Source organism: Phyllopteryx taeniolatus, chromosome 5 (assembly GCF_024500385.1).
Source record: "Phyllopteryx taeniolatus isolate TA_2022b chromosome 5, UOR_Ptae_1.2, whole genome shotgun sequence".
NCBI classification, from domain to species: Eukaryota; Metazoa; Chordata; class Actinopteri; order Syngnathiformes; family Syngnathidae; genus Phyllopteryx; species Phyllopteryx taeniolatus.
In genome coordinates, this window is record NC_084506.1 from 11,861,723 (window position 1) to 11,878,201 (window position 16,479).

The window sequence follows — 16,479 nt, forward strand, 5'->3', positions numbered from 1 at the left end:
ACAAACATTCAACCAAACCACAGAGGGTTGATTTCAGCAACGAGAAATGTGCTGAGCTGCAGTAAGCAGGAGCCAAGGGCAACAAAACACTAAATACAAATGCTCGACTCTGAGCAGGGTACTTTCCCTTCGCTGTTTGCTCATGTTTAAACATTGTGCTTGCTGCTCTTAGGTTGGAGAAAGATAGATGTGAAAGATCTGGATGAAAAAAATGCCCAAAATATAAATCCTTTCCTGTTAATCTGATTTAAATCTATGGTGCGCAAACCCAGATCAGAAATGGGCCTCTTCTGAATGTGGATAAAAATTGGATTCATATCGAATATCTCGCAAAGCAACTGCAAAGTAAATGGACAGATCTGATATACACCTTCAAAGTAAACTCAACCTTATCAAAATACACCAATCAATGAGGTATACACACCCACTTCTGCCCAAACAACACAAATCCATCCATCCTCAATACCACTTATCCCCGTTCAGGGTCGCGGGGCACTAGAGCCTATTCCAGCTGACTCTGGTCAAAAGGCAGACTACACCCTGAACTGGTCGCCAGCCAGTCGCAGGGCACATATAGACACAGACAACCATTCGCACTCACTCACATGGAAAGTGAACCCACACTGCCTGCACCAAAGTCAGGTGAATGTACCACTACACCATCAGTGACACAACACAAATAAACATGCTAAAAAACATCTGCTTTACAACTAAACAGCAATATGCAAACCACATGTTCTATATATATAGTACCTTTATACTAGTAGTGTCTGTTGATCATTAAGGGAAAGAAGGAAAATAATTCCTTGTAATGGGGTCACAGGCCAATGGAGTAATGTGGCAGTTACCCTCATTCAAACCAATGGGGGGAAATGGGGTGAAAGAGTCAGCCCAGGTCCACTTAACAGTATGTAAGGTTTAACATTTGTACAAGTATCATTTGTTATTGTTTAATTTTGTGTTGTCATGACCTGGTAAACCTATGGAGATAGTTAGAAGCAATGTACAAACATATACTGCGTGTGTGTGTGCACGCGTGCACGCTCGTGTGTGTTATTGGGGGACGGAATCAGGAAAAGCAAGTTACCAAGTAATGGGTACAGTTAAGCTAATACTTTTTTTGTACTGTGGATAAGTGATATGGCGGAACAGTGGATGACTGGTTAGCACATCTGCATCACAGTTCTGGGGACCGGGGTTAAAATCCTGGCCCCGCCTGTGTGGAGTTTGCATGTTCTCCCCGTGCCTGCGTGGGTTTTCGCCGCGTACTCCGGTCTACAATAAATTGTCCGTAGGTGTGAATGTGAGTGCGAATGGTTGTTTGTTTCTATGTGCCCTGCGATTGGCTGGCGACCAGTTCAGGGTGTACCCCGCCTCTCGCCCGAAGATAGCTGGGATAGGCTCCAGCACACCCGCGACCCCAGTGAGAATAAGCGGAACAGAAAATGGATGGATGGAAAAGTGATATTCGTGCCACTTGGCAGCTGCTGAAAGTAACTAAAAAGTTACTTGCAATCTAACTTAGTTACTTTTGAAATCAAGAACTCAATAAAGTAACTAAGTTACTTTTAAACTCAAGTAATTAGTAAAGTAACAGTTACTTTTTCAAGCTAACTGTAGCAACATTGATGATACCGTTTACTGAATAAGTAATGTCTTTTACATGGGCCAAAATGTCTCTCTTTTTTCAACTATATATCGCTGAGTTTTTTAGGAAGCCATCTCACCTTCACTTGAAACAGTCATAAAAACTACATGAGCATTAATGAGGCTTACTGTGGCCCAACTTCCTACCTTGTGCCAGCAGGTGCAGGGTGAATGAGAGAGTTGAGCAGCAGACACAGGCAAGGAGGCAGCGGTTGCGTCAGGAAGCGAGCAGCCAGAGGGAGACAAAGAGGCCAAGCCAGGTAAAGACACACTATGCTGGGTATAGTGGTGATGCAGCTGAGTGTAAGCGAGAGCCATTTGTTCGCCACATAGGCCTGCTCCTTGACCCTCAATGCCCGCTCCTCCATAGCTCACCTGAAACATCCAAGATATCCATTAAGTGGATGACTTGTCCACTTTTACTAAATCCTCTGTTGCCACTTTCAATGAACAGAGAAGCATTTTGTTTCCAAGGGATTATCACTGTAGTGCATATTGTAAATGTGATACAGCACAAACAGATGAGATGGAAAAATACAGTGTCAACAGTGAAGGAGCTTTGCAATAAAAAGAACTGGTAATCATCAAGGTGTGTCTCTTCTTTCAATACATGTGCCTCCTTATCATTAACTGGGATACAACAGACAGATCAACTCAACTGTGATCAAATCAACTGTGTCAGTTAAAATCAGAAGTTGGGACTGACAAAACAAACAACCACTGCCATTCACATTCACACCTATGGGCAATATAGAGGATTCAAAATTAACCTAACAGGCTTGTTTTTGGAATGTGGGAGGAAGCCGGTGAAAAAACATGCAAGTACGGGGAGAAGATGCATACTACACACAGTGAGGCCCAAGCCGAGATTCAAACCCAAAACCTCTTGACTGTGAGGTAGACGTGCAAATAAGTGAATTACCTTTGTGGCTGAATGAAGTAATCTGTAACATAAGCGCCGTCCAATCTAAGTGTATTTCTTAGAGGTCTATTATTACATTTTATTTTACAGTGGCTGTGTGGTGTAGCACCATTGAAAGCACACCTGCAGCCAGCATGCCTGGCAATATTCTTTGGCATTGATACTTCACCTCCCTACACAGTGAAATCATTAAAATGATTGATGCGGTAAACAATAAACTTCATTATGCACACACAAATTGGTTAGTCTTTTGATGATAACCAGGTGAAACTAATTTGATTAACACAAATTTGCAAAAAATATCTCATATTTTTAGGTTGCCTATTTCACAAGAAGTTACGTGACTCATGTTCTAAGCAGTACGACTCCATCTTCACCACACGTCACCACTTGTTATCAAAGTTAAGGTAGTTTTAATGTTTTTACATTTTACAGTGGAAACTTTCATTCACACTTTATGTCACAATTAAGAGGGTTAAAAAGTAATCATGCTTGAGATGCAGATCACCTACACAATGATTTTGTCATTAAAGTAAAGTCTGTTTTATTCTTTTGTCTTCATAATAGGAACTGAGGTTACCTTATACCTACTATACTGTATGTCCGTTAATCATGTTAAAAAAGTATGTAATGCAATTTCCTGTTGCGTTAATAATGGTTTTATGACAAAAACAGTTGGATGGATTATTTCTATTTCCATCATTTCCGGTGGGTTGAACCAAACATCGGAGGTTGACCACGGTCCCAAAACGGATTGTGTTCAACTTTAGAGATTCAACTATCGTTGCCATGACTTGGCTAATTAAATTTTTTTACCATGATTGACTTCAACTACAGGCAACATTGGTGATTTACCGGTTCGGATGCCTGCCTCACAGTTCTAAGGTTGGAATCACAGTTTTGGCTTTCCTGTGTGGAGTTTGCACGTTATCCCCTCGAGCATGTTAGCTTCATTGAAGACTCTAAATTGTACATTGGTGTGAATGTGGTTACTTGTTTGTCTATATGTCTTGCGATTGGCTGACACGCCCATTGTCCAGGGTTTACACTGCCTCTTGCTCAAAATCAGCTAATGAGTGGGATAGAATGGATGGATGGATTCCAGCTATCTAAATCAACTCACTGTATAGCCAAAGAAAAAAAACCATCTACAAAACACTAAACAAAAATCATTCCACTGCTGTTAGATTACCAAAAACAAATGTTCTCTGCAGACATCCCAAAAACCTTCCTGCTGTCCGTCAAACCAGGAGCTTTCACCTACACACATATAATTTACACGACTGAGGTCTGCTGTGCTAACAGGTGGGCTGTCATTGACATTGACAAACCTGTAATTTGGCATTGAAGACAGCATGCGAGTCATGCATGCATGCTCAAGTGCAATATATTTCCTCAGTCTGGTATCATAAACACTTTGGGTTACCCTTCTTTTCCTCTAAGTAGCTAAAATATTCACTGAGTTTAGTTTCTTTTTGAGTGGTGGTGTGGTATTGGCATGCATTATATTATATGTTTTTCTACCTGATCTCATATGTGATGGCCAAAACATTGGAAAATCACCTGTATTGTATAAGAAGTCCAATTAATCCATCCATCCAGCCATCCATTTACAATAGTGTTGTTCTTATTAGGGTTATCATGGGTGAGCTGGAGCCTATCTCAGCCAACTGTGGGCAAGAGGTGGGGCACACCCTGGATTGGTCACCAGCCAGCAGAGCGGGTATGGACAAGCAACCATTGCAACTCACATTGACACCTATGGATAATTTAGAGTCTTGAATGAATATCACATGCATCATTTTGGACTGTAGAAAACCTACACAAGCAAGGGGAGAACATGCCAACTCCGCACAGGAAGGCCAGAGCCGAGATTCAAACCCTGAACTTCAGAACTGTGAGGCAGACACTCAAATTAGCACATTAAGTCAATCATGTGACCAGAAAATGTATTTCTTAAAAAAAAAAAACATATGTGGAATTAGGGAAGTTTTTATCCTTTACAAGGTATTATTACACACACACACTCACCAACAAAAGCATGAGGTTAAAAAACAATAGCATGGTTCAGGTGTCAGGTGTTCACCTGAACCATGTGATGACATTCTAAATTCAATACGTCAACATGAATGCACATTTACAGACAGATCAATAAACACAGAGAGAGACAGAGAGAGAGACGGAGAGGGGGAGGGAGGGAGAGAAAGAGAGAGCATTTACTTTGAAATGAACATCTGTGTTTGATCTTGTCTATGGCATTCCATGACTGTACTGCAGCTTTGTTATTCTGACAAATATTCTGGTCCCTCCAGAGAGACACGAGGCCCACAGATGCACACTTTTGCCCTCACCTGCAGGACGTCCTGGATCTGGCCGAGTTGCTGCCTCAGAACTCGTTTCTGGTGGAAGCTGAAAGCCGGGTGGTTTGATGCCATTGTGAAAAGCAACAGAAACTGCTCCTCGGCCCTTCCGTCATTTAAGGCCAGGCCGTAGTTGTTGATCACCGTGTCTATATGCGTCAACGTTTGGTACAGGACCCCCGCTGCCTCCCGGTTGTCCGACCCGAGCAGTGCGAGGGACACCAGCAGTTTACTCCGCACCACCTCGTCCGTGATATTGGTGAGCCCGGATAAATCGGTGGGGTTATTGGCTTTGATCTCCGCATCCCGGAGCGAATGGTAGTCCTTCCGGGCCAAGTCCTCCAGGCAGGAGCCGAGGAAGCGAAGCTCGATGGGGACACAGAGGTCCAGCAGGCCACACAGGAACTCGGCTCTCTGGGCAGAGGTGAGGGAGGAGAACCAGCGGTACACTCCTTCCCTCTGGACACGGGTCCGACTCTCCACCATACTCACACATCCACTGAGAGTGAGTTTGAAAGCTCCAACAAAAACCCGTAATGTCTTTTCAAGCGAGAGTCAATTGAAAAGTTGTCAAGAGTTAATGTGACGACGATAGAGTTCACCGACTCTTTTTTCGCCTCACACTCGGACTGTTTCTCTCTACAAGTGAACGGAAGGGGTGACACTGTCTCTGGCTCCCCCCCACACACAAAAAAAAAGAAAGAAAAAAAAATCCCCTCGTCCACTTCAAGTCTACTTTGTGTTCAGGACACCCTCCGCCTGGTCCCCCTCCGCCGGTCGGACCTCAGCTCCACTGACAGCCGAGAAACAACTGTACTCACGGCCAGCTTCTTCCATTCAAGACGTCACTCCAAACAGCCTGGTATCAGTTATTAATGATCAATAGTCGCTCCGAGACTGCCTTATACGTTAACGTGTAAAAAGTTAATGCTTGTATAGCAACTGAGAAAAGGGGAGAAAAATAACGTTACCTTATTAAACACGGCTGCAGAAAAGTTCTTTTTTGAATGACCACAAAGGACGCCCCCAATGTATGAATTTGTGTTTCTTTTGTCTTACTCTTCATCGTGTCGTGGCCTGAGAGATATTTAAAAAAAAAAATAACAGCTGGGTATAACATTATACAACGCTGGCTCCAAGGAACGCCCACTTCTTCAAAGCCTCTACTTCGATTGGCTAGGTGTTCTGCCTGCAATCATTTGGGCTTTGTGATTGGCCCAGTGCACAGCGGAAAGCTCGGTTTGCTCATGCGTTCATACGCAACAGTGAAGTCTCATTTGCATTCAGTCAGTTGTTGTTTGCCTTTACTGTTGAGTCGCTAACACGCGTTTCTTTTAACAAGTATTTTATAGTAGGAATGACAATACTTTTATTTTTTTTTTTTTATAAATTACACAAAATATCATGGTTGAATCGGAAATACATTTGTAAAATTAAGACTTTCACACGCACATTTTATTTTATAAATTGTTTCATTAAATAATTGGTTATTTAAGTCAACTTCAACTATAACTAATACAATTGATCATTGGGATAGATCATTTACCTCATCTACGTTTTAACTTTTTTTCTTTGATTTAGCTCATCTACGTATGACTTGGTCCATCTGTCTGGTTTAAAAAAATCAAACGTGGGCCTAGACCACGAAAGCTTTCAATCCCCTTCTCGCTATACAGTACTGTATGGCAATTGTTCGTATTTTTCGGAGTTACACTGAAAAACAGTATCAATTTGCGGTTGCACATGATTGACGTAATTTTCCCCTCTTTTCCTCGAAAATAATCAAATAATATATTAGTTTAACACACTTCGATCACGTGTAAACCCATGTGCATGTTCGAATTAAAAATGAATTCAAAGGGCCTTTTTTCAGCGTAGTGGTGCTGCAATTTGAATTCAAGACCAGTAGATGGGAGCAAATCGTTATATTTAAAGCTACGTGGTAACACTTGGCAATTCGTCGGAATCAAAATGTTAGTTTGGCAAATACAATTTAGGAATGTGTGTTAATTCAAAATTTCCTTGACAGTTGTTCTGGTTTTTCCTATAATTGGCAGCGCCTAGCTCTTGGGATAATCTCCAATCTACTTCAATGAGAATGTGGATCGGTTGTCATAGTAACCATGCACCATCCCTCCAAACCAGGCATGTACCATTCCTTTTCCAATAAGGATGTCGCACACATCCGTACAGTAAAAACACAATTGCCAATAGTCATATTATTTTAAACACTTTAATTATTTTCTCCACGTGAAACAAAACCCAAACAGAGTAATTCCCAGAAATAAAGAAAACAGGGGAAGGAAAGAAAGAAAGATTCAAACTATTGAGAGAGTTTGCCATGCTGTAACATGCTGCAATGTATCGGGTGCATCATCACCAGGCTGACGACAAACAGCAGAACCTTTATCAGCTTGGGACCCAGATGAAAGAAAATAATAATGTCCGCATTATGATTTCAACACAAGGAGGGAGAGAAATGACAGAAATGAGACAAACAGCAGCAGCTCACTGTCCCCTGAAGTAGTTGCCAGTGGCAGGGGACACGACACACATCTAATCCCATCATGAAAGGAGGATGCGCAAACATTTGTTTACACACTCCTATGAACTTTCATTGATGCAAACATGCAAACAAATCCAGAGGCTGATCTGCCAGATGGATTTTAGAGACAAATCTGATGTATGAAATCATGAAAGTTAGTGACTGCTATTACTGCAATAATGTACTTTCTTTCGGCTGTCATTGAGTCTTTTAATCACGTTGAAACATTAATAACCCTGACTTTGAACCTGGTCATTGCTTTGTGCAACAATTTAACCACACTACAGTTGTGTGTAAATGTCTCAAGCCACGAATAGACTGGGCGTTTTAATCACCTTTTCCACTGCATTATGACAAAGTACAATGACAGACACAATTGGCAAGATTATGCAAAAACACAAAAACAATTTCCACAAAACCTAGAGTGGTACTGCATGGGCTAAGGATAATGAAATTTTGGTATGGATCTGGATATTCATCGTTCATGAATTGCATTGCTACCTTTATACAAAAATAAGTATAATGGTGGCCTAAGACATTATTGGAGTTCATTCCAGCCTGCTTGGAATATTATCAAGCCCCACTAGGCCTAAAAACACAGCGTAACAAAATAAAAGTGTATTTTGACTGTGTTTGTATTTTGCACAGCCACTGAAAAAAACCTAAACGTTAAAAACTATGGATTTAGTAGGCATACATGCATTATGATTTGACAAAATTTCCTCTGTGAGATGTGTGTGTGTTTGGGGGGGGGGGGGGTGGGGGGGGGATCGTTGCACTTTTTAATGCAATAGGAATGTCTTCCTCTGACTGTTTGTTTTGAGTGGTAGTGTTGTACAAAGCAAAGTAATGCAGCCCAATGGAGCTGCTGTTGTCTTCGTGGATGGAGCGGAATTTTCCACAGCTGTTCTTCAACTCACAAATTAATGCTCTAAAGTGCCACTACCTCTGTCTCTTACAGCCAAGTTAATCACTCCACCTTACTTCAATTGTTCAATATGCGAATAATCAACATTCTGTTCCACACAATCAATAGAAATCTTAATGAATTGATTACTCCGATGCCAATCCCTACTACAAAAGCAACAAATGTGTTGACGTACTTTATCAGACATCTTGCTGGTATGCATTTTATCGCCATCTACAGGTTCAATTCTGGGAGATACACTACTCGCCGATGCTCTATAAAATTCAGAGGTTAACTTAATTTGACCTTCTCTAAACTTTTGAATGTACGTGTCCAACTGTTCAATGTTTCATTGTTTTTTTGCACAACTTGGTGTTCTTTAAAAAGGAGCTGAACAGCAAAATTCACAACAGGTGTTTGATACATTGAAGATGAAGTTTGCAGTTAAAAACAAAATAATTTTGTTATATATAATAAAACTGTCTGTATGACCTAACAGTAGAATATTATTAAAATGATATTTTGATAAATCTTCGGGGACAAATTCCTTGTGTGTTTTTGACATACTTGGCAATAAAGAGGATTCTGATTCAGATTCTCTGCCCCCCTTATTTAATTTAATTATTATTTTTAAAACTTGTCATGGTGCGACAAGAATAGCCAGTCAGAGACTGTAGACAAAGAGGGCCGAGAGGTGTTGTAAATCATCTACACACGCACACACAGCCTTGCGGGGGACACAAAGCAGCCTCACGCAAAAGGAGACTACTATAATTTCTTGACTGTTATTTAACTCCGGTTAGTAATAAGACTTTAAAAGAAGGAATTGGACAGCTCTCGAGAAAAATCATTGGTAATTAATTAATTAATCTTCCCCACAGATCTATTAACATCTCCCATACTCATATAAACACTTTCTATACTCTTAAACACCTTCTCTTAAACATACAGTAATGCACAGAAGTACTGTACACTATGCACATTGTATTCCTTGTAATTTGTGTTATAATGAATTTTTCTTTAGTTCCCCCCCGAGTTTTAATCTTTTATGCAAGGAAGCGTTTATTTTACCACAAAAAAAACTACAACATAACACTAAAAATCCCACGATAGGGCAAAATATGTGCAGTATGAATATGAAAAAAAAAACAATCCAATGCACTGAATGCGCAATAGGTGAACCGCATTATAGCGAGGGAACACCGTATAACAGTGGTGTCCTATACGCAGACGACCGCATGGCTGGGTTTGGAAAACCACCGCCAACATCACTTTTCTCACCGGGTCATCAGATAAGTTGATCCCCTGCCTTGTACTTTTTATTGATTGGACATTCCCAAAAATACAACATCAAACTGGTAACATTTCATCCATTCATTCATTTCAGGGAGTGAAGTGAGGCTCCATTCAAATCTTGGTAGCAGTATGACAATTTTGAAAATTGCATACAACACCTTTAATCGACCAAGGACATCCACTTCTATGCCTTCCAGTCTCCCTGTATCCCAGTTGCAACTCTGTGGATAGTCACTGCTCCCCAGTCTTACAATAATTAACAGTTAAATACCAACCCTTCTCTCCCCACCATGAGGTTTACATCAGTGTATACTGTAGCTCTGGATGTTAATGCTAACTCAGACCTTAAACTACAACATAATGCTATTAGTGCCGAACTCAATAAATACCCAGAGGCAGTACTCATAGTAGCTGATGATTTCAGTCATGTGGACTTATTAGTAGTGTTTCCCAGATTCCATCAGCATGTAAAGTGTGCTACACTAGGGAAAAACCTACTTGATAAAGTCTACTTGAACATTAAACAGGCATAAAGGGCTATACCTATCACCCCACCTGGGCTAATGAGACCACATAGTCCCGTTTATGTTACCAGCTGACAACCCAGAACGACCCACACTAATTTGCCCAGAGGGAGAACAGTTCATAGGCCGATGCTATAGCCTGAGCTTTACACACAACTCTGACACATTTGAGACAAAAAAACTTATGCAAGGCTCCTTTCCATCTTGGCATTTAATACAATTATCCCAAATAAACAGATGTCTAAATTAAACTAACTTGGTCTCCCATACTCCACCTGTCTTTTGATGAAGGACTTCCTCAGCAAACATCAACAGAGAGTCAAAGTAGGGCCCAACCTCTTCTAGCACTCAGCCTCAACACCAGGATGTGAGCGAAGCCCTCTAGTGTGCATCCTCTACACATATGGCTGCACCACCAACCTGCCCAAGCCCTTCCATTGTGAAGTTCGCCGAACAGTGGTCGGACTTTCATCTTGGTGTAGAAACAATAACCTGAATAAAATTGGAGGGTGGTGGGGACTTCAGAAAAAATATATATCTGACTTTCAGCCCATACACATCAATGGGGACTGTGTGATGAGGCTCACTGACTTCAAATTTCTGGGCCTGCAGCCGAATGAGGACCTAACCTGGAAAACCAGCACCAGCATGTTGATTAAGAAGGCACAGCACAGCTTGAAAAACACGCTCACCAAGGATCTCCAAGCATCATTCTATAGGTGCTCTGTGGTATGTGTACTGACGATAAGAGGGCTTTAACAGCAGCACTGTACAGGAAAAGACAGGGCTCCAAAGGGTCATCGTCAGCACTAAAAAAATCATTGGTTGTGCCCTCCTCACTTTGAAGGTAGTTTGGATCCCTCTGCCTTAGAAAAGCTGGAAACATCCTGAAGGACTGAATCCCACCCAGCACATCACCTATTTCAACTGCTGCCCTCAGGAAGGCGGTACAGGACAATAAAGGCCAGATAAAAAAGATTCAGAAACAACACCTATCCCTGGGCCATTGCAACAATAAAAGAACACTAATTTGTGTCACACTCTCACTTTAATCAACCAGTGCAATGTGTATGTCTAATTAATTAGAGACTTTATTTATCCAATTAATTGCAATTTAATTGTATAACAATATTTGTCCTAAAAAGCAACATGGTTTAAATGTATTTTAGTGGACACAGGCTGGAATATTGTTAACTCTGAAAAAAAGCATTTAATTGCGCTTCAATCGAAAACATCAGAAGAATTAATAGAAAATATCCCTGGTCAAAATTAAACAGACCTAAAGTTAAAGTGGCATTTTATGACATTTTCTTTTAGAACAGTATCACCTTTAAAAAGTTTCTGCATGGCAGTTGAAAAATTGGATCACATGTCGGAGGGTTAAAGTGTTAAAGTCACATCCCTAATATATATGTATATGTGTGTGTGTGTGTGTGTTTGTGTGTCCGCGCGCGCGCACACACACACACACACACATACAAAGAATAAAGATTGCTCAAAAGCTCAGTGCCCACTTCCCTGTGAGAACGTCGTGTTTAAAGTCTCACAATGGCGAGGCACTGTCCATCAATTGTTAGGTGTCGTCTTCATCTCATGATGTCAAAATGGGAACAGCATGATAAAGAGAACTGTTTAAATACCAATTCTAATTGAACCACAAAATGTATTGTTCAATTCTTGGATTAAACACCTGTTGTGAATTTTGGCATTCAGCTCCTTGTCAGAAAACAGCAAGTTGTTCAGAAAGAACTCAACAATCGAACACCTGGACATAATCATTTAAAAGTTTATAGAAGGTAAAACTTTAAGGCTATAGTGTATATTAGGCTCATTCTGAAATTTCACCCAAAAGCCAAATATCCCTACATTTGTACTTAGTGTATGTTGTTGCCTTGCGACTGGTTGGTGACCAGTCCTGGTTGTACCCTGCCACTTGCCAAAAGTCAGCTGGGATGGATTTTGTATTGTCACATCCACAGTGGTACATACACTTGAATATTGTCTCTAAAGACCTCTGACAGTTGTACAGCAGGTGTTGGACTGCAGTCTGTGCTGAACTCCCACCAACCGAGAGGAAGCACAGATTAATGACTCTTGAGTGTGGAGGTGGGAAAAAGTAGGAGGGAAAGACGGAGCGAGCATCACTGCCGGAAAATGGTGGTAGGTTAGATGTGGATGAGTAGAGAGCATGTCCATATGAGATGTTCTCTGCTCATTGCAAACTTACAATGGCTTTGTGGAGGCACACCGTGGACATGCAGTTGACTCACACACAGATGACGCTGCATTAAGGAGTGGGATGGGAGAAAAAGCCATGAGTGTGTGTGCATGCCAGGTTACATGGATAGGCAGCCTCCAAGAGTCTATCTAGATAGTGCTGTGATTCAGTCCCTACATTTGGCTCTCCTGACAGAGATTAAAGAAATACAACATCAGTAACAACACCTGAACAGGTGGAAGAACCGAAAAGCTGGAGTCATATCGAGTCAAGTGACGGGCTTACAAAATAAATATATCCATCAACATATGATACATGAAAGAAAATGTTCATAAAGAAATTAGATTTTATAAATCTGTTGTAAACTATGGTTTGAAGATGAAAAAGTTTATATATTTTGTCTCCAGACAATGGAAGCAGGCATTACGTGCTATAATGCCATGGCCTGGGAATCAGACAAGTTTCAGTCAAGGTGTGAACTACTAAAGCTCACTTTAGTTCAGTTTCCGGACTGTAAAATGCAGCCCATTTACCTAGGCTGGTGTACCCTTCTTACATTCATTGGGCTCTGCACTTCTGTGTCGCCTTCATGGTTGTCATCTTGAGCCCAAATCTTTTGGATTGTTCCCCTTGATGTCCTTCAGGTGGCTGCAGTAATTTTTCCAGGAGCACAAAGGGACAGCAGATCCCTCATAATAACTATATAAATTTATAGTTGTAGCATGTATAGGCTAATTCTGAAAACAACGCTATTCTTAAATAAAAAAGTGGATAAACAAAATAGCCACTCCAATGTTGAGAAGAATCACCATGGCAACCAAGACAAAGCTGTAGGCCTGCAGGGGAGACAAACAAAAAGGCTTATGTGTAAATAATGACGCACAAAAACACAGCTGTTTTCATAAATGGAGTGTATGTAACCTGTGCACTGCTAAAAATAGAGACATGATTCCAATGAAAGGAGGAGGAGAACCATCAAAGCTGTGTCCTCAGGGCAGATCTTCATGTGCATCAATCAAATTACACACATCTGTAGACTTATGGGAACAGTCGCTTGAGCTCTGTGTTAGAAACCCTCACTACCTGGCGTTTAAAGGTCATAATGGCTGAAATAACACACGGTGTTTAGTGCTCAGCATTGTAAACTAGGGATTCTGGAGCTGTCCCATTGCATAGTTGACAAATTACAAATTATTGAATAAACTCTTATAACCCTCATCACCATAATGTGAAAGAAACAAGTTCCGGAATGCAGGTTGAAATAACAGAAACAGAAATAATCTGTTCCAGCAACAAATTGACACCATCAATCTTAACTTTGATGAGGAACGACAGAAGCGAAATGTGACAGTGAGTTATGGTAAAGATAAATCTAACACAACTCAGATTTTAACAATGTCAGTTGTCACACTTAAAAGTAAAGTGTCACCAAAGAAGAACCGCTGGAACAAGTAAAACATATCAAAACACTGCCTTAACTTTGATATCAAGTGAGAACGTAAAGGTGATGTTGAAGTCTTTTTTTAATTTTTTTTATCTCGAGTCTGCTCACTTCACTTAAGTGAGATTTGTTTTCATGGGCACCAAAATCCGTGGCACCACCGCTTTTTGTTGACGTCATGCATGACAGCAGGTAGAGCTTCAAAGTTTCATGTGACATCCAAAACATACAGATTGTATCCCGAAACCTTTGGTCCAAACAACCTAAGTGGTATTACACTTTAGAGGTTCCACTGAATTTAAATCCTAAGAAAAAATCTAATCACAGTTGATGTCTTGCTCAATGACACATCAACAGATGGTCACTGACAACTAGGATCACGTAGGTGAAGGGCAGTGTTACTGACCACCTGTCCCATGTGGGTGATTAATAGTATTATTGATGCAGGAGTTTGGCTTGATTTTGCAACAACATACAGTACCTGACGCACTAAGTCCAACGCATACAGTTTGGTATAAATAGTTTCAGAAAACAAAGTTACTGAATACTTCTTTTTTTACATACAGTAAGTGTACCACTAATTCTTTATACATGGGTTCCCATAAATTTCCACACATAAGGTTATCAACATTTGATTTTTTTTATCTTTAATATACTCCAAAAATGCATTTGCATAAATAGAAACAAATTGCACTCATACAAAGGGCAGGCCAAGGAAGCAGTCGCGTGGTTGTAACTTGCAATCAAATAAAAAAGAAAACAAAGAATGCGGTTAATCAGCAAAATTATTGGATGATGTTAATCCTCACTGCATGATTCTGACGAAGATCCAGGGTGCAGATAAATTATTGGTTTGGACCAGGATATGGGGTAACAGAATTTTGTTGATAAAAAATGTTAATGCCGAAAAGTATGTGAACATGTTGCAAGAAGAAATCCTTGCTAGACGAGGATGGGAAATGTCCAGTTTACTTTCTGGAAGATGGCGCTTTATCTCTCTATGATATTCACATGCGTCAATGGTTACTGTAGATCAATGTTTTCCAAATGCTTGGATTGTTTGGCGTGGTCCAGTGTGGAGTGGCTTCCCATATCCCCAGATCTCATCCAATGTGATTTTTATCTTTTGGGGCCTTTGAAGGCCATGGTTTATCAGGAAAAGATACAAAACAAATATTCATGTATCATCATCGCCACTACAACCATAACTCCAGCTGTGCTAACACATGTTCTTCAGCAGTTTAGGACAGACATTGAATGGGGTTGTCAAAACAATGGAAGTCATGACGCACATATTATTTTAAAAAATAGTTTTCACTGGGGACGACTGGTTAGAGCGTCTGCCTCACAGTTCTGAGGAGCGGCGTTTAATCCCCGGCCCCGCCTGTGTGGAGTTTGTTCTCCCTGTGCCTGCGTGGGTTTTCTCCGGGCACTCCGGTTTCCTCCCACATCCCAAAAGCATGCATGGTAGGTTAATTGACGACTCTAAATTGCCCATAGGTGTGAATGTGAGTGCAAATGGTTGTTTGTTTATATGTGCCCTGCGATTGGCTGGCAACCAGTTCAGGGTGTACCGATGATAGCTGGGATAGGCTCCAGCGCGCCTGCGACCCTAGTGAGGAGAAGCGGCTCAGAAAATGGATGGATGTTTTCACTGGTGTCACAAAAATCATATTTCAAACCAAACTACAAACTATGACTTTTCTCCTTTAACGTAATTGCCCTGGAAATGTGACCTCAGCTCTCAGTGATTGACCTTTTTTTTCTATGTGCTTTTGTATTAATAACCTCTATGTCAGGTCATCAAGCAATGAGCAGAATGATGATGAGACCAATGAGACCAGACTTGCTTGAGAGAATCATCACAGGTGATGAGTCATGAAGTTTTGACTACGACCTGGAGACCAAATGCCAGAACCTTCAGTGTAAGAGTTTGATGTAGCCAAGGCTGAAGAAAGCAAGACAGTCCAAAGTCAAAGACATGTTGGTTGCATTCATTGTACACTGCGAGTTCTTGCCAGAGGGCCAGACAGCACGTCTACAAAGAGACAAGTGAGCGAGAACTAAACTGGCATCCCACGTGTGTGTGTGTGTGTGTGTGTGTGTGTGTGTGTGTGTGTGTATATATATATATATATATATATATATATATATATATATATATATATATACATTCATTCATTCAGCAGATGCAGATACGACTTGGCAACTTAAATAGTATATATCACAAGGGAGAAATGCCAGTATTTTGAGGGTAATAGCTCGCAGCAACATTCATTCATTCATTCATCTTGCGTACCGCTTATCCTCAATAGGGCGGTGGGCGTGCTGGAGCCCATCCCAGCCATCCTCGGGCGAGAGGCGGGGTACACCCTGAACTGGTCGCCAGCCAATCGGAGGGCACATATAAACAAACCACCATTCGCACTCACATTCACACCTACAGGCAATTTAGCATTTTCAATTAACCTACTATGCATGTTTTGGGGATGTGGGAGGAACCCGGAGGACCCGGAGAAAAGCCACGCAGACACGGGAAGAACATGCAAACTCCAAATGGGTGAGGCCGGCTCTTGCCTCAGGACCCACCTGGATGTTACTGTTTTTCCCTGACTGGGA

At 41.1% G+C, this 16,479-nt stretch overlaps 2 protein-coding genes across 7 annotated transcripts in view; both read right to left on the minus strand.

The window, feature by feature from the left end:
• zcchc14 (zinc finger, CCHC domain containing 14) overlaps nt 1–6,030 on the minus strand; it is a 38,095-nt gene extending 32,065 nt beyond the window's left edge. For 4 of the 6 annotated variants that reach the window (XM_061772711.1, XM_061772710.1, XM_061772712.1 and 1 more), the window contains exons 1-2: nt 4,921–5,681; nt 1,795–2,022 (exon numbers count right to left, since the gene is read on the minus strand). In XM_061772711.1, coding sequence (XP_061628695.1) covers nt 1,795–2,022; nt 4,921–5,415 — 723 coding nt within the window. In that variant the 5' untranslated portion in view covers nt 5,416–5,681. Of the gene's footprint in view, nt 1–1,794; nt 2,023–4,920; nt 5,789–5,900 lie in introns of those variants that run through there. The other 2 variants (XM_061772708.1, XM_061772713.1) reach the window with 2 other exon arrangements.
• A 1,116-nt stretch (nt 6,031–7,146) lies between these two features.
• The window catches only part of jph3b (junctophilin 3b), a 97,926-nt gene continuing 88,593 nt past the window's right edge, over nt 7,147–16,479 (minus strand). Inside the window, exon 6 of the mRNA XM_061773474.1 lies at nt 7,147–13,255. Coding sequence (XP_061629458.1) covers nt 13,175–13,255 — 81 coding nt within the window. The 3' untranslated portion in view covers nt 7,147–13,174. The remainder of the gene's footprint in view (nt 13,256–16,479) is intronic.